The 24558-nt window shown below is 38.3% G+C and overlaps 1 protein-coding gene and 1 long non-coding RNA gene across 5 annotated transcripts in view; both read right to left on the bottom strand.

The window, feature by feature from the left end:
* Positions 1-6915: 6915 nt before the first annotated feature.
* Positions 6916-9826, bottom strand: LOC131336371 (uncharacterized). Of its 3 annotated transcripts, XR_009202794.1 has the most exons (7): positions 9614-9826; positions 9421-9491; positions 8390-8506; positions 7980-8108; positions 7766-7843; positions 7612-7656; positions 6916-7004 (listed from the first exon to the last, which is right to left on the bottom strand). It is a non-coding gene; the product is annotated as an uncharacterized LOC131336371 (long non-coding RNA). The 3 variants fall into 3 exon arrangements; XR_009202793.1 differs by having other exon boundaries at positions 7766-8108; XR_009202795.1 differs by lacking the exon at positions 9421-9491 and having other exon boundaries at positions 7766-8108.
* A 1863-nt stretch (positions 9827-11689) lies between these two features.
* LOC131335967 (uncharacterized) overlaps positions 11690-24558 on the bottom strand; it is a 21504-nt gene continuing 8635 nt past the window's right edge. For both annotated transcript variants that reach the window (XM_058371544.1, XM_058371545.1), the window contains 6 exons: positions 23878-24020; positions 23533-23710; positions 17577-18153; positions 17148-17260; positions 14181-14421; positions 11690-12120 (listed from right to left, as the gene is read on the bottom strand). In XM_058371544.1, coding sequence (XP_058227527.1) covers positions 11893-12120; positions 14181-14421; positions 17148-17260; positions 17577-18153; positions 23533-23710; positions 23878-24020 — 1480 coding nt within the window. In that variant the 3' untranslated portion in view covers positions 11690-11892. The remainder of the gene's footprint in view (positions 12121-14180; positions 14422-17147; positions 17261-17576; positions 18154-23532; positions 23711-23877; positions 24021-24558) is intronic.

Below are 24558 nucleotides of genomic sequence, written 5' to 3'. Positions count from 1 at the left end.
ATAAAAGTCCTACTTGATCTTAGGGGCAATCGGTTGTGGATCGATGGATAGATATAGTATTTAATACTTGGCATTCCTTTCATGAGATCTTGTGTCCACTTTAAAAAGCTTTCTTTTTGTGTCTAAGTGTGCGGGATACTTTGGTTCTTTATTGCATAACTTCCATCCGTACACTTTGAGAGTTTACTAAATGCACCTTGTTTCGAGAGTTTTCTTTTGATGAGTGCATGACATGGTGAGAATTGAAGTCGAGACTCGGTCCGGAGAGGGTGCTCGGTTGTGGTTCACTTGTAGTCGAGGTCTTTGCTCACACACACTAAGTTTGGGTGCCATGATTTATTTCTATGTTTTGATAGCGTCTAGAACTATTATTGCATATGTTATATTCTTGGTATTGGTGTTTCAATGAGTTGCGTTGCAGGATTTTGGGTTCCAAGTAAAGGAATCCGCGGTGTTTTGTGGGTGATCACTGCTGAAAACCCTCACGAGACTTCACTCGTCCTACCAGGGCCACCCGGGGGTTTAAAAGATCTATCCTTTAGTTAGTTGCTTTATTTTATTTATTTTTTGCTTTCTTTGCTAGGGACTAGCAAAATGTAAGTTGGGGGATGTGATAGGTGCATAAATGTGCCTATTTACGCCCCTTAATTTACTCTTGTTATGTCCGTTTATTATATTATTTGGAGTTTGATAGTCGTTTTCCTTGTTTCAGTTTCCACAGAGCCGTTGGATAACAATCAGAGCTAAATTGAGAATTTTACCGGTGCCAATCGAATTAATTAAGAAAAGAGACCAAGTTTATATTGGATATATTTGAAGAAGAGAAGTACTGTATAAAATTCCTAAGTTACTATGGAATTGGACCCACCTATTTACAAATCAGTAGAGAAGAACGGGGCTAGCTACCTATGGTGGGGAACCGACTGCGGGGCTATAAGATAAAAGGAGGATATAGGGTTTCAAAGAGATACTTTTTCTCCCACGCAGAATGGGAGAGAACGGGGGCTGTCATCATATCTTTTACTTTTCAAAGAACGGCAGAAACAGAACGGGGCTGCGGAGACTTGTTTCATGCACGAGCAAAGCTTCAGCACTTTGATCACGGCCGCATCATTGCCAAGAGGAGTTTTGGGTTTTATTCTTTTCTTATTCTTCCAAAAGCTTTAATGGAGTTTAGGTGTTTCATGATTATCTGTTCTAACTCCATGAGTGGCTAAACTATTCAGCTAGGGTGATGAGGAGGTCTCTCCAAGTAGCGTAATTGTTTGATTTCTAGGGTTTTATGATCAACTTGATTGTATGACTCGGTCGATTCATAACTTTTTATGAGAGTTTATATTTTTTTTCTGATATTCGAATGTGTTTGTATCCATGGTTTCAAGCACTGTCATACAATAGTTTTTAATATTTCAGGATAGGCTTTGAGATAGACTATACGACGTGAGACGGGTTGTGCCGTTGGTTAAATCCAATGAGACGATCTGTGCCGTGTTGAGATAGTCTATACGGAGTGCAAATCTTGATTATATTTTTGGGGATTATCGATAGGAATTGCTACCCTACGGTGATCTCGTTGAATGTTAAATATGAACCCTAGGTTTCGAAATAATTGCGTTACAGAGGGAGACTGAATCAGAAACCCTAGTCCCTTCTCTAGTCAGTTTACAACTCCTTTAATTTGCATTCTAGTTTAATTTTAGTTTAATCAAAATCCAACTTCCTTTTAGTTTCAAAATTAAATTAGAAATCAATCGAACGTATTGCAACTTAGCTTTTTACTCTCCGTGGACGATCTCGGACTTAACTGCTATTCTTCGGGATAATTGTTAATTCCCTGTTTTATAAATTATATTTTTTGTACGAAAACGACAGACCAATACTTTCAAGTTTCCAAAATCCGTTCTTTCTTTCTTTTAGGGAAGTTCATAACAACATATGTTTTTTCGGAAAATAAGGTCGATATGTTCAACATAGTCACATTTCTTTCAAGTCTTTTGTAAACACGTTTCAAGATCTCGTGCATTTCCAATACACACGTTTTATTTATACTTAGGAATAGTGGATAGGAAAAGTCTACCGTTCTTCTTTGCGGTAGGACGGCTACGGAAAAGTAAGTCGGCTATCGGACGGAGTGACTTTCTACGGTAAGCTTCCGATAGCTTCAAAAGAGAAAGGTTTCCTCTTGAAACTAGATCTTGACTATACTACTAAACTTTTTGGATCGAAAGGGTGGTCGAGTGGTGGTTTGGTGGCGGCCTAGGATGAGTTTCTTGAAGAACTCAAGAACAACTCAAGAACAATGAAGAACAAAGTAAGAACACAAGATTTCTAGAGTGAGAAGTTGAAAGGTTTCAAGGTGTGAGTTGAATGGCAAGAATGGGGTGCTATTTATAGCAAAAGAATGGACTCTCCTCCTCCCTCTCATGCCCCCCCCCCCCCCCCCCCCCCCCTCTTGTTCTCTCATTTTTTTGCTCCATGTCTTGTCCAATCAAGCTTTATAAGCATGCTATGACTTGTCAATCCAATTTAGGTTCAAAATCTAGGTTATCATGAAGGGTTTTTGGCTTGTCTTGTCCTAGGAAAGCTTGCTTGCAAGAAAGAATAAAATGATTGGCTAGGTTTATGCTTAAAGAAGCCTAAAATGGGTTGTCAAATAGTGTTTGGCTTGAGTGTAAAGTGGGCTAAAAGAAGTAGCTTGATGGAGTGTACAAAATCACATGCACACACACACCACTCTCTCTCTCTCTCTCTCTCTCTCTCTCTCTCTCTCTCTCTCAAGTACTATATGCGTGTGTGTGTGTGTGTATATATATATATATATATATATATATATATATATATATATATATATATATATATATATATATATATATATATATATATATATAGGCGGTTCCGGAGACACTTAAAAAAATCCTTAAAAAAATCCCCCCAAGTTTTCGATAGAATTTTGATGATCCGAGCCGCTCAATATAATCAGAACGTGATTTTAAGGGTGCCCGTGAGAAATCAGCAAAAAAAATGATCGAGAAGGGCTTCATCCGAACAGTTTTTTATTGAACTTTATTGAATGATTCAATAAAAAACTACACAAATCTCCCTCCCCGGTTAGTTTTTTTGCCAGTTTCGAGCAAGCACCCTTAAAATCACGTTCTGAACACATTGAGTGGCTCGGATCATCAAAATTTGATCGGAAACTATGAGATTAAGTTTTGGAGGATTATTAGGTTTATGGCTATTAGTCTTAGGGTTGCATGCATGGCAAGGCTAAGTTTGCTTCTTTTGAAAGCAAGATGATGGCTTCCTTTGGTCCAAGGGTTCTTAAATGACTTGTCTTGTCAAATCTATGTACTCATTGACAAATCTAATTTCTATTATCTAAGGGATAAAAATTTCCTTAAGAATTATTATCCAATAGATAGAGAGGTAATGATGGAAAGTAGGGTCTTGAAATGACTAGTCAGGCGAGTATAATGATTACTTTCCAAGGTCTAAAAGGTTCATAAGGTTCAAAGAGGGTTCAAAGGATTTATCTAGGTTTAGGAGAATGTAACTAGGTGAAATGGTAATTAGGTTTCTCCAACTAATTGGTTGGAAGATAATTCTACTTACCAAGTAGGATTTTTAGCCAAAAATATATTTTAAATATTTTATTTTACTCATTAGGAAAATATATAAGTGCTTCTATAAGCATACTTGTCTTTATGAAAAGGACTAAATTATCTGGTGCAAAAATATATAATTTTATAAATCTCAAATCTAATTATGACAGATTATTAGAAATTAAAAGGAATCTTAAAAGCAAATTCCAAGTAATTAAAATAAAATTCAAATATTTAACAAAATTTTTATTTACCAAAAATCAGGATCGTTACAAAACTGTTATATGAACTGAACACATTATCCCAAGTCACAGGGGGCCCTACTGCCCCCCAATGCTACTAATGAACTTGGGTCTCAGCTGTTTGCTTAAAACGGTGTCGCATTGGGGGGCTGCTGGTGTTGCAGTGACTTAGGGACAGCAGACCCCTCATATCAATAAAAATGTACATGGGTCTCTTACATGAGATAGTATACTAACGGAGTTCATCGCGGTCTCTTACATGTGATAGTATACTAACGGAGTTCATTGCGCCTTAATCGGGTTTGCCGGATAGCTCATCACTGCAAACCAAACCATTGAGTTTGTAGAGTTTGCTGTATATCATCCAAGACAAAAATTAAGTTGATGAGATATCATATATCATTAGCCTCTTGATTGATTAATATTCTTCACATGAAAAAGGGATAATCAATAAATTAATTTATAATCTTGATCATCATGAGGTTATCAATAACTTTGGTTTAATTTTACTGCATTGGCTCACTATCGAATGGGTATCAAATGAGTTAAAGAATAAATACAATTTGGCTCTTTGTTGTATATGCATGAAGTAAAAGTGTAATCCCTTCGTCCGTGTTTGTTAGTCTTTTTTGAAAATCTGTGTCACTTTCAATTGTCCAATAGCTTTGATACCAATGGCTGGATCTACTACTACCTTGTCCATTGAGTATAATAGAGCAAATGATGGTATAGCAATGAACGTCGGGATGATACTAGGAAAAATGGTCCGAATAATCTCGATAGAAGTTCCATGAACAATCCTTTGCGTGATATTTTTCAATATGGACTTCAAAAAATATGCAATATGGTTCTTATTTGATAAATCTCATTTGTTTTTTATCATTCTAAATTTTTTAAATTATAAAAATATTCAGTCCGGATCAAGTCCACACCCTTACGGTCCGCACCCGTCCGCACCTCCCCTTTCCCGATTGAATTTCGATGATCCAAGCCGCTCAATGTGTTCAAAACGTGATTTTAAGGGTACTTGAGAGAAATCAGAAAAAAAAATGACCGTTCAGAAAAAAAAAAACTGCTCAGATCAAGCCCTTCCCGGTCATTTTTTTTTGCTGATTTCATGGGGGTACCCTTAAAATCACGTTCTGATCACATTGAGTGGCTCGGATCATCGAAATTCAATCGAAAAATGTGAGAAATGGGGAGGTGCGGACCGAAGCTCCGATCCACACCTCCTGACATGATCTGACTGTATAAAAATATTATACTAAATTGGAAGATAAAAGACTTTAAAAACAACACGAATCTTAAAAAATGGACCAACATGACGGACGGAGGGAGTAATAAGTTACAAAGAGTCTGTCCACACAGATAATCTGTGCATAGATATTGTTGTAGGGCCCACCGCAGGTCTCACACAAAAGATCCAAGCCGTTCATTAAATATAAAATACTTTTTCAAGAGTTTTCGTAAAAAGTCAGCTCAATCAAATACCTATAGTTGCTTGATCCAATCATCTAACTTTTCACTATCTGAAAATCTGAATGAAAAGTTAGATGATTGGATCGAGTATATATTGGTATCGGATTAAGCTGATTTTTCAAGTGAACTTTCAAAAAAATGTTTACATTTAATGAATGGCTCAAATCATTTATGTGATCACCCATAGTGAGCCCCACTAAAAACTTCGTGCATAGATTATCTTTGTGGTTTGCAGCGCTGAATAAGTTAACCTTTGGCTTACAACCGCCGCATAACATTGCAGATGAAGATTTGTTGAAATATGGTGATGCCGAAGACGTACCTAAAAACGACAAAGTAAGGGACGATGATTTCAAATCTTTCTGAGTAGATAGAAAAGAATTGATCAACCAAGATTTTTAAGAGAGAAAATATAAAAATGAATAATTCTGCAGACTGCAGTTAATTGGATGACAATGAGAGAGACCAAGAGAGAGTTGAGCTCTTAAGCACCAAAGCTCAAGTGCATTACCAATAAATAAATAAATAAATAACCCTCAAGTGGATGAAGATTTCCTGGCTCACATATACGAAAATGCACATTATATAAAGATTTTTGAGAACTCATGTATTCGAGTCAACTTACGCGCATTTCGACTAATTCTGTCGGCCCAATCCCATCACTCACTTGCGGGGAGGCCAATTAAAATTGGAGCAAAACATCAAATGGACCAACCCAATGGAGTTGATAGTATCTGAAAGGTTTTGAAGTCCTTAACCACTAGGCCCTTGTGATTCACATTATATAAAGTTATTAAACAATATCAGCATCAAATTCATTTTACCACAATTAAGGAGTTCTAATAATTATATCACCACACACATTCATATCTTTTGCTTGGTCCCACATACACACTACATGTAGTGGGCCCAATGCGAATGTGAGTGAATTTGTATAAATGTGAGTGTTTGTGTAAATGTTTGTTTAAATGTTTCTGGTTGTAGAATGACTAGCGAATGCCAGTGCCTGAAAGCACGGCTCAAACGATCAGCTCATGCAAATAAATTATGGACTCGCGTGCAATATATCAACTCCTGCTCAACGAATCCAATTATGTGAAAAACAATAACCTAAGCATATTCATTGACCTGTTTAACTTGAATCAGCAAATAAAGAACAAACAATTTTCTAATCCCTTCTGCTAGAATTTTAGTACTTCTGTTTAAGAACAAAAGAAGAAAAATAACAATTGGTCAACCATATAAATCATCCACCCAATAGAGTAACACAACACGAAGAACTAACAAACTTACTTATAACATCAACATGGAGAACTAAACAATTGTACTCCACAGTATAGTTGAATCCATAAGTTGTAGATTCCGCAGATCAAAAAAAAAACGTTGTAGATTCCCAACCGCATGATAACAGTTGCATTTTTTTTTTAACAAACACCCACATTCACTATGAAGCTTACAAAGCTACTTTCAACGGTAAAATAACTCCAACCTTCCATCCCCAGAGTCAGACCAAAACTTCGTAAAAAAGCTACAGACATATTAGCTTCGAACACAAATAGCATCTCATTAGAGCAGATAGTACACCCAATTTTTTTAAAATAGAAGTGAAAGCATACCTCGAAAAGTATTCAAGGCCAGACCTCTACCGCTTTATGGCGTCGATGCTGCCACTTAATCATGCCTGGAAGTAATTCAAATAAAAATATGAGAGAACTCGAATTAACATGAATTCCTAGAACTTGAAATCAAGTCTCACCATCAAAAGAGAGAATTTGGTTCACGCCTAAAAAAAAATAGACACAAAGACACATTGATTTAACCAAGAACATGTAAACCTTTGAAGCTGAATTTTATCCTTTTATATTTTCAGGCCACAAAACTCTATAGCTAAATTTTTCTCGAACTATGCCCAAAAGAGAGTAGAGAATAGAATCATTTATCGAGGTGTACTCAAAGCTAAAAACCAGATGCACTCAAATCTAAAACAATAAAGTAATGATCGATTGCATATAAAAGTCAATATGGCACTCGAATTCAATGCCATCCATAGCTTTCCAATCCACAGCTTCGGGAATTACGTTTTTTTCATTCTTCTTCAGTTGATTTCATGATAATTTCTATACTTTTGGGTAATAAGGTCAAATTCTATTTTTTTAGACAAATGGATACATTTAAGAGGAAAACCAATGGTAATAGCATAAGGGTAAAAGAAACCAAAGCAAACTACCAAAAATTAGAAGTAAAATTCACATCTAAAACCTCTCAAACAAATGAACTGGATGACTTACCTATTCAATGGTGTCCACGCCATTTCTTTCTCCATTTCCTACTACCTGTATATAGATTATAGACTCAGTAAATGCCCCATCTTCTCAACTTTTGTTCCTTTTCCACAGGATTATGCATATAAGAGACGATATAATGAGATTTTAGGAGAGATACCTGCAATCGAAAAATGAGAAATTTGGACATTGGAAACTTCTTTTTCGCTAATTAATGTGCCACCAATTTCTTAAGGATCTGAAAAAGAAAAATCAAAATGAAGTTCAAGAATAGATAGGGAAACTCATGGACAACCTAAAGTACCCGATTTTAGGGAACCACGTATATATCTTGTTGTTTGTTTGTGTGTTTCAAGGATCTTACTTATACTTACAGTCAAACTTCCATGAGAGAAATGGTGTGCACTCCCCTTTAATCGTGCGAAATGGTGACAAAAAGAAATATTTCAGTTTCTGACAAATACACACCAGCATCCAAACTGACCCTCTTTATCAAAAGCCACCTATGTTATCACCAACATACAGTTCTTTAGGGCTTTTACTACCGAATAGGAAAGGTAAGAGAATATCAGGTACTTTAGGTAAGAAAATATACGCGGTAGATTTAAAACAAAGAAAATAAAACATGTGGTAGATTTACATATCTCTTTACCAACTTGTGGCTAAAGAATGTCTAGAAGCAATATTTATGTCATAATTATTATCCCAAAACTCATTAAAAAAGTAGCAGTATTACTACAGCACTAATATCTATTTTCCAAATGGAAGATAGAAACATGTATACCTGTGCTGTGAGTTTTCCTTTCCACTGACCGCAGTGTTTTTGTTTTAGAATTCGTTCTCATTCTCGTCGGGCACGTTGCGCAAGAGTTGATTTTGATATCTCTTTACCAGATTGTGCCTAAAAGTATGTTTTGCATCAGATGGTATCATAAATTCAGCACCAACTTGGTCATGCTAGCTGAGCTCCATTAATCAGAATAGGAGCCCAACACCTGAATGCTAGAACCGAGCACCGTTGACAGGAAGCAACAGACTTTTTAGTTCCAGAAGAAGCAGCAAGCATCAGATGGTATCATAAATTCAGCACCGACAACACCACATATCCAACCACTACACTAGAATTGAATCCCCCCACATCCATATTGCAAACAAACAATAGAAACCAAACTTTGTGATTTTCATTTGGTGCTTCAGTTCGAAATATCTATGCTAGCTTTCAAGTCCAACAAAGACTCCAAACAGAGTCATTTGTGGGGTGCTGCACAATATAATATTACTCACTTAAGTCTCACAAATGGAGCACTAAAAGGCAGAGGAGCACTCTATTGGTGTGAACCAATGGAATAGAAAAGCTTCAATTGGCTTGGCGTAGACGAATGGCAACAACTTAATTGGTCTCGTAATGGACTGAAGCATTATTTCTTTGAAAATTGAGGAGCCCAAGGAACACTATGCCATTCAACCGACCCACGTTGCAGAAGGTATAGTTGTTGAAGCTAATGAACTATGACAGAGCAATTTAAATATCCAGTCTCAATTCTATTTGTGTGAGACATTTTTACAAACACCTTGGATGCATTAAACTAAGGAACTTCCAGTTTGCTCGAAGACTACTGCCTAAACATACCGATTAAAAATTGGGTACACGCAATGCATGTGCAAGTTGGTCCTATTCTATACTGCATCTAAACATGTGAACAGGGCATGAATCAAAGAACTGGAAAAATCATTTGATACGAAAACAATACAATCAGATTATACAACGTACAGGGCAAGAATCAACATTGCACAAAAAAAATAATCAATAATTACCTATTATAAGAGTTAGTCAACAATTTGTCTCTACACGATAATAATCTATATAATCCGTAACTGTCTCTCTCCTGTCAGGGACGAAAACGAAACTGTTTAGCATTCTGGGATATAGGTATAATCAGCCGTGCTATTTTGATAACCTGTAACTATTCGTTTCCAAATAGCAGTCAGATTAAAGCATAATACTTACTTAAAAGACAGGCGGGAGGAAGCAGTAATTGATGTTGGGTCGTTAGGGATTGGCGATTGGCTGGCGCAGGTAGAGTGAGGTGGTGGCTAAATTGCGTGATGGGAGGAGGTGGAGGCGAAGCTGCGTGAGGGGGAAGGCCGTATTCGGAGAGAGAGAGGGTCTGGAAATCGGATCGTATTCTAGTATTCGGAGAGAGAGAGAGAGAGAGAGAGAAATGGAAATCGGATTTCCAAACAAAAGGGGAGTATGTGATTAGAAAATGGTCAAAAAAAGTTATCAATTTACGGACATGCCATTTTATAGAATGGAGAGTAGAGATTTATGCAGAATGAGAGGATAAATCTGGAGCGTTGGTTGTCTTTTGGATTCAAACACAGCTCTGTTTTATTACATAGATGTTTTATTACATAGATTGTAAAGAGTTTATATATCCGGACAAACTTTTGATCCACACTTACCGTTTAAAGATTTTCTCGATTGTGACTCACATTATTGCTTAGGGAACGAGGTCTTAAAGATGAATACTTTATTAGTCCTCTAAGTTAGAAACAAAATTACATAATTTATATAAAAATCTCAATATCCATCACTATAGGACATGATAATGACAAGTGGCAGTGTCACATTTTCCTATCTCTATATATTATACAGTATTAAACAACTCTTCTACGACCGTAACAATCACACAAACACTTTCAATAGAGCAATGCTACAGACACTAAATAACTTACAAACTATTACACTAAATGTCCACATGGCATATATTACCGCATCAATGCATGGATGTACTCATCAGCTAAAAGAGTGTCACGTGTACATTTAGTACATTAGTTGGTACCTTATTTAGTGTCTCTAAACTTTTTCCTTTCACAAACCTACTCAGATTCACATAGAGACCCACACATATTATACCTCTGGTGTGTGAAATCCATAAACAATGTGAGTATGCGCATTAAAGTGTTTGTGTAAAGTGTTTCTTCAACCATGGTCCTAAAAGGAGAGTTTAGAGGGGGCTCCTTCATTCAACAAAGATACTGCAATCTCCGAGTCTGATTCGATATTGAGCACCAAAGTGTATTTGGGCATGCATGGGGTATGCGCATTAACTTCATTTTGGAAATTAATCGTTTAAAGAACAAACAAATGCAGTTCTTTTTTTTTTTGAAAAGGCAAAAGGAATTTTATTAATCAAATATAGAGAATACAAGAGATTAAACGAACAAAAGAAACAATGCAAATACTTACCATTCCAACTATGTTGGCAGTAAAATATGATTTGAAAGTACGGTTTCAGCTCATCATTCCACTTATCAAATTCGATCTGTAGGGTGAGTTTGCGGCTACTATCAATAAACTCATGCTCATGTTAACATAGTAAGCTAACAATAAATAATGTTCTGATTCAATTCAATGTACTATCTTGTTAAAGTGATTATTCTGCTTTCTCGTTTAATTTTGTAATGGACTAGCTTCCAGTTCACCAAAAAAGGATCTTGAACTACCACCACTCTGTGAATCTACGCAAATTTTCGGGAAATAAAGGAGATATCCACCTTAAACTGAGATGAATATTCTGTTAAACACCCATCAAGAGGACAACAAAATTGCACAGAAGAGGATACTTAATGGTTGCTAAATTTTTGAGCAAAAATACTGGCTGCTATTTCCCGTGATAATAGTAGTAGTTTTCTTGGACACAGCTGCATATGATTGTGGTGAGATGGTGGGGGCAAACAATCATCCTGGACGTGGTCCGAAGAACAACAGAATCAGGTAGTGATAACGTTAGCAATCATCGAGTCGGCTGGCAGATATATGCTTGGTACAACGCATATTTTTAGTCTTTGGATACAGTTGTAATTAGTTTGATAACCAAATAGAAAAACCGTCATTTGAATACCTGTACGGAAGATAAACTAACAGCCCATTTTGGTAAATGAAGTAGACAATTAGGAGATGAGGGTCTTGGGAGGTCAGGCCGGTGTACCCCAAGCCCCTATTACCTCTGCACTTCGTGTTATGAGTTAATGAAATTTATTTTTGCTGATCAAAAATAAATAAATAAACGAACCATGGTTTCAAGCAAAATGATGATCGCTGCTGCATTATTATGATTGGAAACAAATTACACCAGGAAATCACATTAAAACTATCAAAGAAATTGTTTCATTGGGACTCTGCACTTTTTTCACTCTGCAGATATACAGACCCGAAAATGTCTTGAGGGCATACAGAACATTGACTTACATATAAGGCACGAACTTGAACAAATATTTACATCACCTTCTCTTCTTGTCCTCCTTTGCTCTTTCAAGAACAACAGGAGCCGCTGGGATGCTGAACCACCATTCTCTGAGTCTCCGTGTCCAACGCTCTGTGCTTGGTTTCCTCAGGGGGGAGTACTTGGTAAATAGCTCCAAGAAAACGAGAAGAACTATGTACTTAAATGGTAAGAAGGCGATAATCAAGGCCATTAACAGAAGAGCAACTGCACATTTCTCACTTGCCTGGACACAATATTAGTAGTAAATTACATGCAAAAGCTGAACCGACTAGTGAATGACAAAAATTTGGAGCACTTAGTAACTGAAACTCCTGAGCCAATAAAAGTGCAATGGTAAAGAAGATTTTTATGAAGCATAAAACCGACCTCTTGGGGGTGCTGTCCGCTTTCAACACCTCATATAGGAACCAACTGCTGATAAATACGGAGCCCTGGGGGCACGTTTATTTGACCAGATTTTAGTATATGTCCAAAGTAACTAAATGTCCGATATTCGGTTGAAATTGCTAACGTCTGGAATAAATGTCCATGGATATCACGAGGGAGTTGTATTATTAATTCCTTCACTACCAATGAGATTACATATCACGTGGGATTTCATATCCTTTCACCCAATGTTTTAAAAACCAGACCGGACCGGCCAGTTCAACCGATAAGACCATCAACCGAGCCATAGTCCGGTCTGGGCTAATACGAAAATCGTTTGTTTTCTAGAACCAGCTTCCATATTGAAAACCGCTTGAACTTGACTGTTGAACCATCTACCCAGTCAACCCGGTGAGTCGGCGACGGGCTGATCCTACTGGACCAGACAAATTTGGACTTTACTATTACCACAATTAACTTTACAGCTGCCACACATGCCAAAAAGCTAGCAGTAGTGGGCTATTATTGCTTGGGGCAGCACGCGCACACATCTTACCCTGAGCAAAATGCGCTGCCTTGTTATGATTTTATAGAAGCGAATGCTGCTCTAAGTGGTTTTTTCACCAATATGGGATTCAAACCAAAGACACAGACTGCGTCTTATTTGCACACTTCCCTATAGACACACCCATTTCAAAATTGTTTTTACAAATATCTTTTACATTCTAATTTTTAATGAGTTTTAATGTTTTATACTTTTAACATATTTATGACATCCCGGTTTGATTCTGGTTCGACCGCGGTGGAACCGGTGACCCGTCCACCCGGTCCCTTTTCCAGTTCGCTCACCGGTTCTGTTTTTAAAACATTGCTTTCTCCATTAATCCCATGAAAAAAAGGGGGGCCCTTAAGGTACTGTTATTTGACTTATTTCTTCTAATAACTATCTGAAACAGGGGACACGTATTTGTTGCCTGAACACTCAAGGCAACTATGACCTTATGGATGTTTGGTGGAACTCAATTGGGGCAAAATAAAAAGTAAAGAAGCGAGAATTTAGAAAATAAAAGACCATCCAACCAAATGATGCATCCGTTCCCCTAAACCCTGTTTAAAAAAGGAGAGAACCATATGTATAGGACCTTCTTGTAGTAGGACTTCTTTATGCATTCCGAAGGCATTACCTTAGTGCCTCTTTTTATGCAATTTTGCTTAATGATTAAAAAAAATAAGCGGGGATTCACTCATATAAACCATAAACTACCTTGCATATAATTTATGGACATTGGACACAATGTCACATGGGCATATTTATTTGGCTCCACAAAACCATGGAAGTCACAATAGAGTGTTGTGGGCCTGTGGCTCTTTTTCATGCCAACACATGCCCATCAGATTTTGCTGGCAAGGGTCAGCATGATGTAATTGTAATCCATCTTCCCATTGTTCCAAAACCGAGAAAAAGGAAAATAGAATATCACATGGTTACAAAGACAACAAAGCTTGCCCACCGTAATTTGATCCATGGCACCTGACGAATCAATGAGTAGCGCCTCCAACGATAAATTTAATAGACATCCAGCATAGACAAAGTCATAAGCCTTCCAAAAGATAAATTAATGGCACCATGTCATTGGGGGTTTCGAAACTAACCTGAGGGAAAAGATCTGAGCAAGGCCCATTTGGACTTTAGGCCTAATTTTTACAAGGAGACAATAGACTCCTTGAGCAGAAGATAGTTTCCCCTTTAGAGAGCAGTTTCCTTTAAAGAGATGCGGTAGAAACAAAACATGCAAGTTCAAAGGGAAGACAGTTGCAGGACCACACAATAGAAGTTACGAAACAAAGTGCAACCATAGCTACAATGGGAACACTAAAAGAACCGTACAATTAAATAACAAGAAGAAACAAACAAACCTGGGGGAAAATAGATAACAATAAGGCACGAAACTTCAGAAGAACAATGTTTCCATCTTGGATAAGCTCTTCAGTTTGAGATATTGCATTCTGAACAGCCAAAAGCTGCTCCATTGTGTTCATTGAAGGAGGTACAACTACGTTTAGCTCCTCAACACTTCCTTGGCCAAAGGACCTCGTAAGTACCATAAAGAGTGCCATACAGATGAGCATGAATGCAAAAGCATAGCCCAGACATCCCCTGATAAAAATATATTTTAGGCTTATTATTGAAGGGAATAATTTAATGGCACAAAAAGCACAGCATCAGAAAGATGACAGTTTAAACAAAGCAAAGCAGATCAGAGGTGAAACAGAAGCTGCTGGAGGTCCAGCAATGTCCATGGATGCCAGAAAAGGTTTAGGAGAGGCTGTAGGAGGTCGTAAAAGGTCCAGCAAGGGCGCAACTGGCTGCATGTTTCAGAGCAAGAGTCAAAAGCTTCAGAAGGGCAGATCCAAAGTCAAACAGATGCTGCTGGAGGTTTCCGGAAGTCTGCCAAGGTTGCGGGACATCCGAAAGGTCTGGCAATGTCACAAATTACTGGATATTGATCAGGTTGCAAGAGGTCTTGGGTTCAAGTCTCGCTATTTGCATTTTTGTTCACCGTTGGCATTCTACTTCTCCCCTTTGTATTCTATTTTTCTCTATCAATGAAAATTTGTATCTCCACTTGCAAGACGGGGTTGCATGTGAGGGAGGATATTAGATAGCTTGATATACATTATTGGGCCCATTTCCTGAGAACTTAAGCATTTGGGATTATTGGTAACTTAACATGCATCAGAGCTAGGGTTTTCGGATGCTTTTCCCCTTGGGGTTTTACGTGTAGGTCCAGAAAAAAATGGAAATGCACCGTTAAGTATTTCTGGAATATTTTTTCAAAATTGCCCCTATAAAAGTGTCTAAAGTTAAACCACTAAAACGAGCCTAAACCTAAACCCTAGGGTACCCTATGAAAGTGCCTAAAACCCTAAACCCTATGAAAGTGCCTAAATCTAAACCCTAGGGTACCCTATGAAAGTGCCTAAACCTAAACCCTAGGGTACCCTATGAAAGTGCCTAAAACCCTAAAACCCTATGAAAGTGCCTAAACCACTAAAACCCTATAATAGGAAAGTGCACTCTAAAACCCTATGAAAGTGCCTAAACCTAAGAGTACCCTACCCTATAATAGGAAAAAATAATAAAGTATGAAATTGTATTTATTGAAGGGTAAAAAGGATAATCTTCATAATGTGATCGTCCATAGAGGTAAATAAAAACTGAGTTTATCCTTAATGGGAATTAACATGCACTTTTCTATCCTTAGAGGTAATTTTCTCTTTACCCTTGGCTTAGTTGCACTTAGTTTCATTGTGATCTGAATGTTCCAGATCCTTTCAGGGATAACACGTGCACGGAGTGTTAGAATTTGTCCTACATCGGTTTAATTATCACCTCAAAAACTAGTATATGAGCATGGGCGGCCTCTCCTCTCTTTGCCAATTGGTTTTGAGTTGGATGATTTAACATAAGGGTCAAAAGCTTCAAACAAAACAGACTGGGGGTCAAACTGGAGCGTGCGAGGCTCGCCGAAGGCTGTCAAGTTATGCCAGATATAAGGTGAGTGCCGCCAAAGAGACAGAAAGTCTGAGAATCGCGGCAGTGGTCCGCCTTGCTGAATTTTATGTCGCGTTCACCAAATGGACATAATATTGGGTTCACCAACGATTTAGACCGAGAGGGTGGTGTTGCTTGCAGATGCAAATGAGAGAGTGGTAGCACATGCAGAGGGGTCACACCAAAAGGAGAGAGAAAATTACAAACCCTCCAGGTACTCATGCCGGCTACAGCACTGCAAGTATAAACTATTCTAAAACCCAATCTATAACATGATAGAATGCAAAAAGACACAACCAAAAGTAAAAGAATTTTGCAAATGAATGCGATAACCCTTTTTTTTTGAACCGGATTGCGATAACCTAATACCTGATTAACCATTAGGCTATGTAGGCTAATACCAATAACCTAGGAAACATAACGTCTAAACTGCCTTAGAAAATAAGATAAAGTACCTCAAACACAAAACTGTAGGTTCACACGAATGATAAACTAATAAGGTGTCAAATATTCTTACTATTTTCTTTAGTCGAACACAGTGGCAATGCCCTAGGGACCCGTTAGGAACACGTAAGGAGGTCAGAATGCAATTTCAAAAAGCGGCCCATGGTCAAGATTGTCATGGTAGCCTAGTTCATTCATGCTTGCTATTGTCTGCAGCTATTATTTCTTGTAATGTCATTCTTATGTGCGCTTCAATTATTATTCTATTACCATACAAACTTATAGTTTCCATTCTGTATGGTTTATATTTCTAAATACCAAACGTGCCTGCGTCCTAATTTTTGGGTACAAGAATGATAGACTCTGTCCTGATATTGCATCACTTTCACAATCGGAGCAATATCTTCACGTCCAAGTTGATGGAAATTGACTCCAATTTGCATTTTAGCTTTCCAGGGGAAGGCTTGCCATGCTTACTCTCTTAGTGAATCAAGATTCTCTTCCAAACTTTATTGTTCTATGGACTGGAGGAAGCTGGCCAACAAAGCAGATACAGTAGGAAAGATCCTGTGTAGACCCTTAAAATGATCTAGAACAAGACTATGAGAAGCTGAGGCAACACATTCTAAGCACCTTCGGAGTTAATGGTCCGAAATATGCTAGCTAAGTATTTTTTAACAGCTTCAGGTCACCCTTTACTTTGCAGCTAATTTTACCTAAAAACTGGAAACCTCTTGCTTAGAAAATTTGCAGCACTTGAATATTGACACACATTTAGAACTAGGTGTAGTTGATAGATAGAAATAAACTTTTGTGCATCATGCTTTTGTGATGTCCATACAATTAGAGGGCGCCAAATAGGTTAATTCAAATAACCGGCTTACCTGAATATGATGTAAGAGGAAACCATACAGAACATAGAAGACTTCAGAGAGTCTTCCCAATATGCCAGAGAAAGAAGCCACTTCCCAACTTCCGTAAGAGGAGAGAGTAACTCCTGCGTACATAGGAATTTTAGATCCACCAAACAGAAAATATCATGCAATTTCAACTGTAATTCCATAAAGTGAAACAAAAGAATGGCAAAATGTCATGTTGCCAACCCCAAAAAGGGCTCGTGCCCTAATGGAATACATAGATGCATGCATATGAGAGAGAGAGAGAGAGAGAGAGAGAGAGAGAGAGAGAGAGAGAATTGGTACACACCAACAACTTAGATCAGCATTTATTCTCCCATATGTGTATCAGTTAAAAACAAATATCCAGTTAAAAGGGGAACGAACAAATAATTGATAAAGAAAAATCAAAAGGACCTTCATGACTGCCAAATTGGTGTCAACTCCATCTACTTTAACCCCATCAACAGTTGCTTTTGCAAACGCCACCTTTTTATGGTTGCTTCTGGATTCCGTAACTGCTCTTTCCAGCGGGCTTATCTCTCCCACAGTGATCTCACCCACACAAAGTCCAGCCTCATTAACATTAGAACTCGTTCCAAATACAAACCCCAAGCTAGAAGCCATGGATATAGCCGATGTTGAATACATTCTGCCTCCAGCATTAGAATGGGTAGTCCGATCTAGGTCCCTTGAGGATGACATGTTTGCAAGTGCTTCTAGTACTAAGTCTCCACCTGGAAGTTGATCACAGAGATTGAACATAAGAAGAGAGTCCTCGCAAGAAGGGCTTGCAATACTCATTTCTTTGAGGGCTTGTACACGCAGAATCCCAAGTGTTGCCTTTAGAAGTGCTTCATCACGTTCAACTCCCGTGATCTGGAACTTATTTAAAAATCTATGAGCATATAATACTTCTCTGATAATGGCAAGCCAATAGTCACGACGTGCATGTCCTTTAAGCTCAGGGAACTCCATCACAACTGGTTCTGGTCTACAGAAGAAACCCCACAAAATTAATAGCATGATAGATTGTAGACAGTAACATGTTGTATTACAAAGATAAGATTAATACAAAGACTAACAAGGTTTACATAGGCTAACCCTATTAACCTTAAGCAAACCCTAATACGATAAAAAGACTACGCTACCCTTGCAATGAAACGATAAAATACAATAACATAACCGTAATAGTTCACACCCCCTCTCAAACTCAGGATGTGAGTGCAAAGACCATCACTAGTTTGCCTAGGAGAAAGCAAAAACAAGCAGCATTGTGAGTCTTTGTGAAGAAGTCAGCCAACATAAGCTAGGATGGAACGAATGGTAGGTCAAGAGTGCCCAATTGGAGATGGTGGCATAACGAAGTGACAGTCAATCTGAATACGATTTGTATGCTCATGGAAGACAAAATTCAGGCAAACAATCATGGAAAACAACCATATTAGATAAGAGTCAACGAAGCCAGACGATTTCTGCAGTAGTATGAGAAGCACCAAGAAAATAGCGCGGCATTAAGCTCCAGCAGCAGAGCGACCAATAACAGATTGTTTCTAGCTTTTTCTAGGAGATGAAAGAATCACCAAGAAAAACACAAAACCAAGAGGTCAATTTCCAATTGGTGAGTCACCGGCCCAATCAGCATCAACATATGCCCGAAGAGTCAAGCTGGAAGTAGAGGAGAGCAATAAACACGGATATATAGTGCAATGAACATAGCGCAAAACACGAAGCAAGGCAGCCCAATGTGTAAAACAAGGAATAGACGCTAACTGGCTAACGACGTGAACTGCAGAGAACTGTCCAGCAAAGTCACCGTAAGATAGACCACACAACCAACCAATTCCCGATACTCGTAGGATCATTCTGGAGTACACCAGCGAAAAAGAGAGAACTTGGCATGCAATGCAAGGGACCATCTACAACCTTGTCATCAGTGACATGAGGAATATTAGTGGGGCATATTTGGTGTGCGATAACAGATAACCCTTAGAGGAGGAAGCTACCTCAATACCTAGGAAATATTAAAGAGGATCCAAATCCTTAATTTCAAACTAACGAAAGAGATTAGACTTCACCTCAATAATGGCAGCAGAATCGGAGTCTACAATAATCATGTCATCAATATATAATAAGGGAAGAACTAGCCCAACAGAAGTCTGACGAATAAAAGGAGCTGAGTCATGGGTTAGGTTAAGAACCAATCTGCAGAGCAACAAAATGAAACCGCTCATACCAGCCAAAAGGAGACTGTTTAAGACCATGGAGAGCACGGTAGAGACGACAAACAAGACCAGAAGGGTGAGAAGGGGCCGAAGGAGGACGCATATACATATAGATAGGTATTAAGAAATGCATTCTTAACATCCAACTAAAACAGAGAATATTGGTGCATCGCAGCATAGAGATCAAGGTGCGAATCGTGGTCATCCTAGCAACAGGAGCAAAGTTCTCCTTGAAATTAATCCCATATGCTTGAATAAAACCCTTCGCAATTGTAATGAGGCGAGCATTGTACCGCTCCAAAGAAGAATCAGAATGAGTTTTGACTTTGTAAACCCATTTGCAACCAATGATATTTTTACCATCTAGCAAAGGTACCAAATCTCAAGTTTGAGTTTTAGCAAGAGTAGTGTGAGTTTGTTATGATGTGGACCCAATTAGGATCATAACAAGCTTTTTTATAAGACCTGGGCTGAACATAAGTACATATACAAGAAAAGAGCTTTAGGAAGAAGAAAAGTACGTGTTACTAAAGCCAATTCTTACCTGTGGACGACGTTACAAGATACCGGGTATTAGACAAACCAAGGTCCAAAGAGGCAGGTAGAGGAGCGGTAGAGCAGGGAGGCGGAGTTGGAGAAGCTGCATTGTGGCGAAAATATGTGTGCGAAAAGGGCCGGAGGAGAGTAGAATGATAGGGAGCAAAAGACACAGCAATACTTCGAGAGTGGAAATGTACTCCTCTGAAGGCACATCAGAAGGAAATGAATAGATATGAACCAAGACTTCCTTAGCTACATGTGCAGTTTTGAGAGGAAGAGCGAATACGGCAGACGCTCGAGAAAAGTAGCATGTCTAGACACATAAATTATTCTGTCACAATCTCATAACACCAATAGCCCTTCTCATTGAGGCCATACGCCAAGAAAATACACACAACACAACGAGCCATCGAGCACTAAGTTTATTTGATCCCTTTTGGGAAGGACAAAAAAAGCAGAACCAAAAACATGAAGAAGTAGTCAGGAACTTGACCATAAAGACGCTTGAAAGGACAAGTACTAGAGATGAAAGCATCCGATTCAAGAGATAAGCTGAAGTTAGCATAGCTTCCCCATAGAATATAGAAGCAACAAAGGCAGAAAGAAGAAAAGACTAAGCAGTGTCAAGGAGGTGACGGTGCTTTCTTTGAGCGCGACTGTTGTGGACAAGCTTATCAATACAAGAGGATTGGTGCATAGTCACATAAGTCATTTCTAGAAACATTGACCCAAACAGTAAAAGACATTTTTGCTAACTTACAAGCACTGCACTAAAAAAGTCACTAATAGAAATGTTTTCTATTATCCAAAAGATCAAACTTCAAAATTCCAAACGCTCACTAGAAGATGACAGTGCAGTCAAATGAGAAGAATTGCATCTTTAAGTTGTAGAAACTTAGGGCACGCATTCCTCCAACGTCCCTTCTGATGGCAAAAACTAGTCTCATCCATGGCAACCCATGGTTTAGGCTTGCCTCTAACCTGTATCCTGTATGAGATGAGGCTAGAGTGGGCAAGATTAGTGTCAAATACTGACTAGGTAGAGCAGACTAAGCGGGAAGGGCAACATAAGAGACTTTAAACCTAGTTTCCTCTACAATAAGCTCACAAATTACAACACCGACGGTAAGCGAGACCGAGGCAAGATGGCCCGCGAAGAGGCTCAAACTAATCTCGAAGAGCCATCAGAAACCATACAAGTCGTTTCTCATGACACTACAGATAACTTTCAAGTAATTGCAAGTCTGAAGGTACCACAAGAGCCAAGTGACCTCAATAATTCGCCATCTCATTATGACCAGAATTGATTTATCTTTTGGAGTGGCACTTTGGATTGGCATTTCAAGCTCATAATGCTTACCAAAATCCGATTTAAGATACATATTTCCAAAATACATTTTCTTTGATGTTTCATATTTCAAAAAATTCACAACAATACTTGGTTCTACGAAGTTGTGAAACCAAGTAAGAATTTGCACATTTTCCATGGCCCATTTTGTAAGTGCAGTGGTCTACCATTGGACTTTTGGAGGAAGGCAGTCATATCGAACCATCTTCGTGTCCCCACATTCCCTGACCAACAATGAAATTTCATCACATGTGACCAATAAGAGTAGTTGTTACCGATCAAACGTATGCTATTAGCCTGATTTTTATTGTCAACCATGATGAACAACAAAGGAGAAGACCAAATACTAGACTATTGGTCTCTTTCGCGTGAGCCAAACAATATGCAGAAAAGTTCAACTGCTGCAGAACCAGAACCAGAACCAAAGTTACGTAGAGAGACACTAGAGAGAGAGAGAGAGAGAGAGAGAGAGAGAGTGAGCTTGGATGATAGCCAGAAAGAGATCGTTGACTTTCACTGTTTTGGAGAGAGAAACAACTTGCCAGAGAAAAGTTTCAGATCTGGCCCGGAGTTGACTGTCAAGAGTTGCCTACGAGTCAACAATGGCTGTTGGACGTCAGGGTAATTCGGGTCTGAGATGACTCGTGAGCGATCGTCGGAGCTCAGCAACCATCAGTGTCGATCCATGGGAATAGATACGATGACAGATTGTAGACGTAAATATGTTGTATTACAAAAGATAATATTAATACAAAGATTAACTGGGTTAATATAGGTTAACCATATTAACCTTGAGCAAATTCTAACGCGATAAGAAGACTACACTACCCTTGCAATGAAAACGATAAGATAGGAACCCTAACATTTCACATCTAGGGCATATGCAAAGTAATCCTCAAAATAACAATATGTTTCAAAAAAATAATCCGTACAACATCAAAAAAATTCAGATACTAGTTCACTAAGAAGCGCAGGTTTGGACAGGGGACCAAACACAATACGGCATGGAAACGCCAAAATAGGACATGGACACGGGATAAACATTTCAACATTCCACTAACACCTATTTTGACACCTTTTGTATTTTAGGGTCCAAGCAAATGATCGAAGCCGTTCAATAGGTTTATTTCATGTTTTTAAGAGCTCCCGTAAAAAATTAGCTCATTTGAATATCGGTAAGGCCTTGATCGGTATTTATCCCTAATTTTGACAGGATGTCAATCAAGGCTTTACCGATATCAATGAGCTGATTTTTTACGAGAGCTCTTAAAAACATGTTTTAAACATATTGAACGGCTCCAATCATTTGTTTGGACTCTAAAAACAAAAGGTGTCAAAATACATGTTAGCAGAACCAGCATATATCTATGGGGCTGGTTCCCCTCACACAAAAGTCAACACAAAACTAATCGAAGTTCCACACAAATGATCGGAGCCATTCAATTTGTTTAAAATATGTTTTCAAGGGTTTCCGTAAAAAAAATCAACCCATTTTGATATTTGTAAGGGCTTGATCGGTTCAATGAGTTTTATCCTGTAAAATTTGACAAGAATCAACTGAATGAACCAATCAAGCACTTAGTGATATCCAAACGGGTTGATTTTTTACGGGAACTCTTAAAAATACATTTTAAACAAATTGAACGACTCCAATCATTTGCGTGGGACTCCAAAATGGGTCGTCACAAAACTTGTGTCAACTTTTGTGTGAGGTAACCGGCCCCTATGTGTGTGTGTGTGTGTGTGAAGAAGAATACTTTATTGAAATAGACATGGAAAGAAACAATATAGAAGGCCAAGAACTCCAAAGAAAGAAATCTAGAACTACGTTAACCAACAATAGAATATGGTGCCCAAGTGAAAGGAGAAGACATTGAACACCAAAAAGAAGCTAGAAATCAATAATTTTTTAAAATTATTTACATGATAAACTCGGAAAACTTAGGGATAAAAACAAAAGGAAATATAAACATTACGACAAAATAAAACAATATTCATTAAGTATATTACACTTTAGAATCTGTCACAATCTTAACACGCACCAATTTTTTGAAATTGTTATTTGATGTGTCCCTAGCATCTCCAATGTATCAAAAGGGTTTCCCACATCTCCATTTAAATAAATGAAATAAAAATTACGGACACCTGGTGGCCGAGGACATGTGAGGCCTGGTAAAAGTGTCCTTGCTTCTAAGCTAATCCAGTACAATAAAAATACTGACTACAAAAAGAAAAAAAAAAAAACTGCATCATGTCTTACAGGGAAACTGATTTGTAGAAGACTGCTTTGTCAAAGAGTCTAGTTCCCCAAGGTCCTGTCAACTCAGGTTTAACAACCTGCTTCAAATCTTCCGACAAGCCATATCTTTTTGCCTTATCATAAGAGACAACCCGAAGAGCTTCAAAGTAGAGCGCATGATCTGTGAGAATTAGTCGACCTGCAATTCACATGAATAAGAAAATGTAGCAAACAACACAGAGTTTTCGATACCAGTTAAAATGTACTGCAAGACCATAGATTCGAGAGCAGTGATATATATTTTACCCATAAAATTTCTAATGTGCAGGTAAAATTGCAATTTAACATGTCTAAGTGGTTAACCACCTGGCCAAGTTGAAATTCCCACATGCTCTAGAACTGGCTGGCTGGTGACTGTCCCATCCACTTCCAAGATCTTTTCTCCTCTTGCAGACCGCAAGGATGAAAGGAGAGATGATTCAGATTGGGTCTTAAATTTTCTTATGGCCCTGGAGGTAATAAATTCGCAAGTTAAAGCACTGGATTCATGTTGTCCACCCCAGATAAAATACAGCATGAATACAAACTACTTGCCTAAGAGAACATCAGAAACTGATAGAACGTAGACATAAGAACACATCTTTTTACATGTAAGAATATCACAACACAATGACCAGGCCTATCAACAGTGGTTTCCCTTAAAACTCCCATAGGATAACCGAGGAGAAGAGGCTTCAATGGTCATAACATCAGTCAAAAACTATATCAGAAACCAGCAATAACAATGAGATCCTGATAGAGAAATATTGTAACGCCCCGAATTTTGGGTACGTTAATAAGGCATTTTATTCCATAAATAAAGAGAGTCTGGCTCATTATTACATCACAACCTCCATAAGAGTACTTTCATTACAAAAGGGAGGGAAACTAGGATTCCTAACTACAGCTCTGCCTGCTTCTCCATCCTAGCAAGCTCCTCGGCTCCGAAGGCCTCCAACGTGCACAGTTCTCCCTGTTCATCTATGAGGTCTGACACATTATACCGGC

This window comes from Rhododendron vialii, chromosome 8a, assembly GCF_030253575.1.
Source record: "Rhododendron vialii isolate Sample 1 chromosome 8a, ASM3025357v1".
NCBI lineage: Eukaryota > Viridiplantae > Streptophyta > Magnoliopsida > Ericales > Ericaceae > Rhododendron > Rhododendron vialii.
The sequence above is the reverse complement of the archived record's forward strand: the minus strand, read 5'-3'. Positions and strand labels throughout refer to the sequence as shown.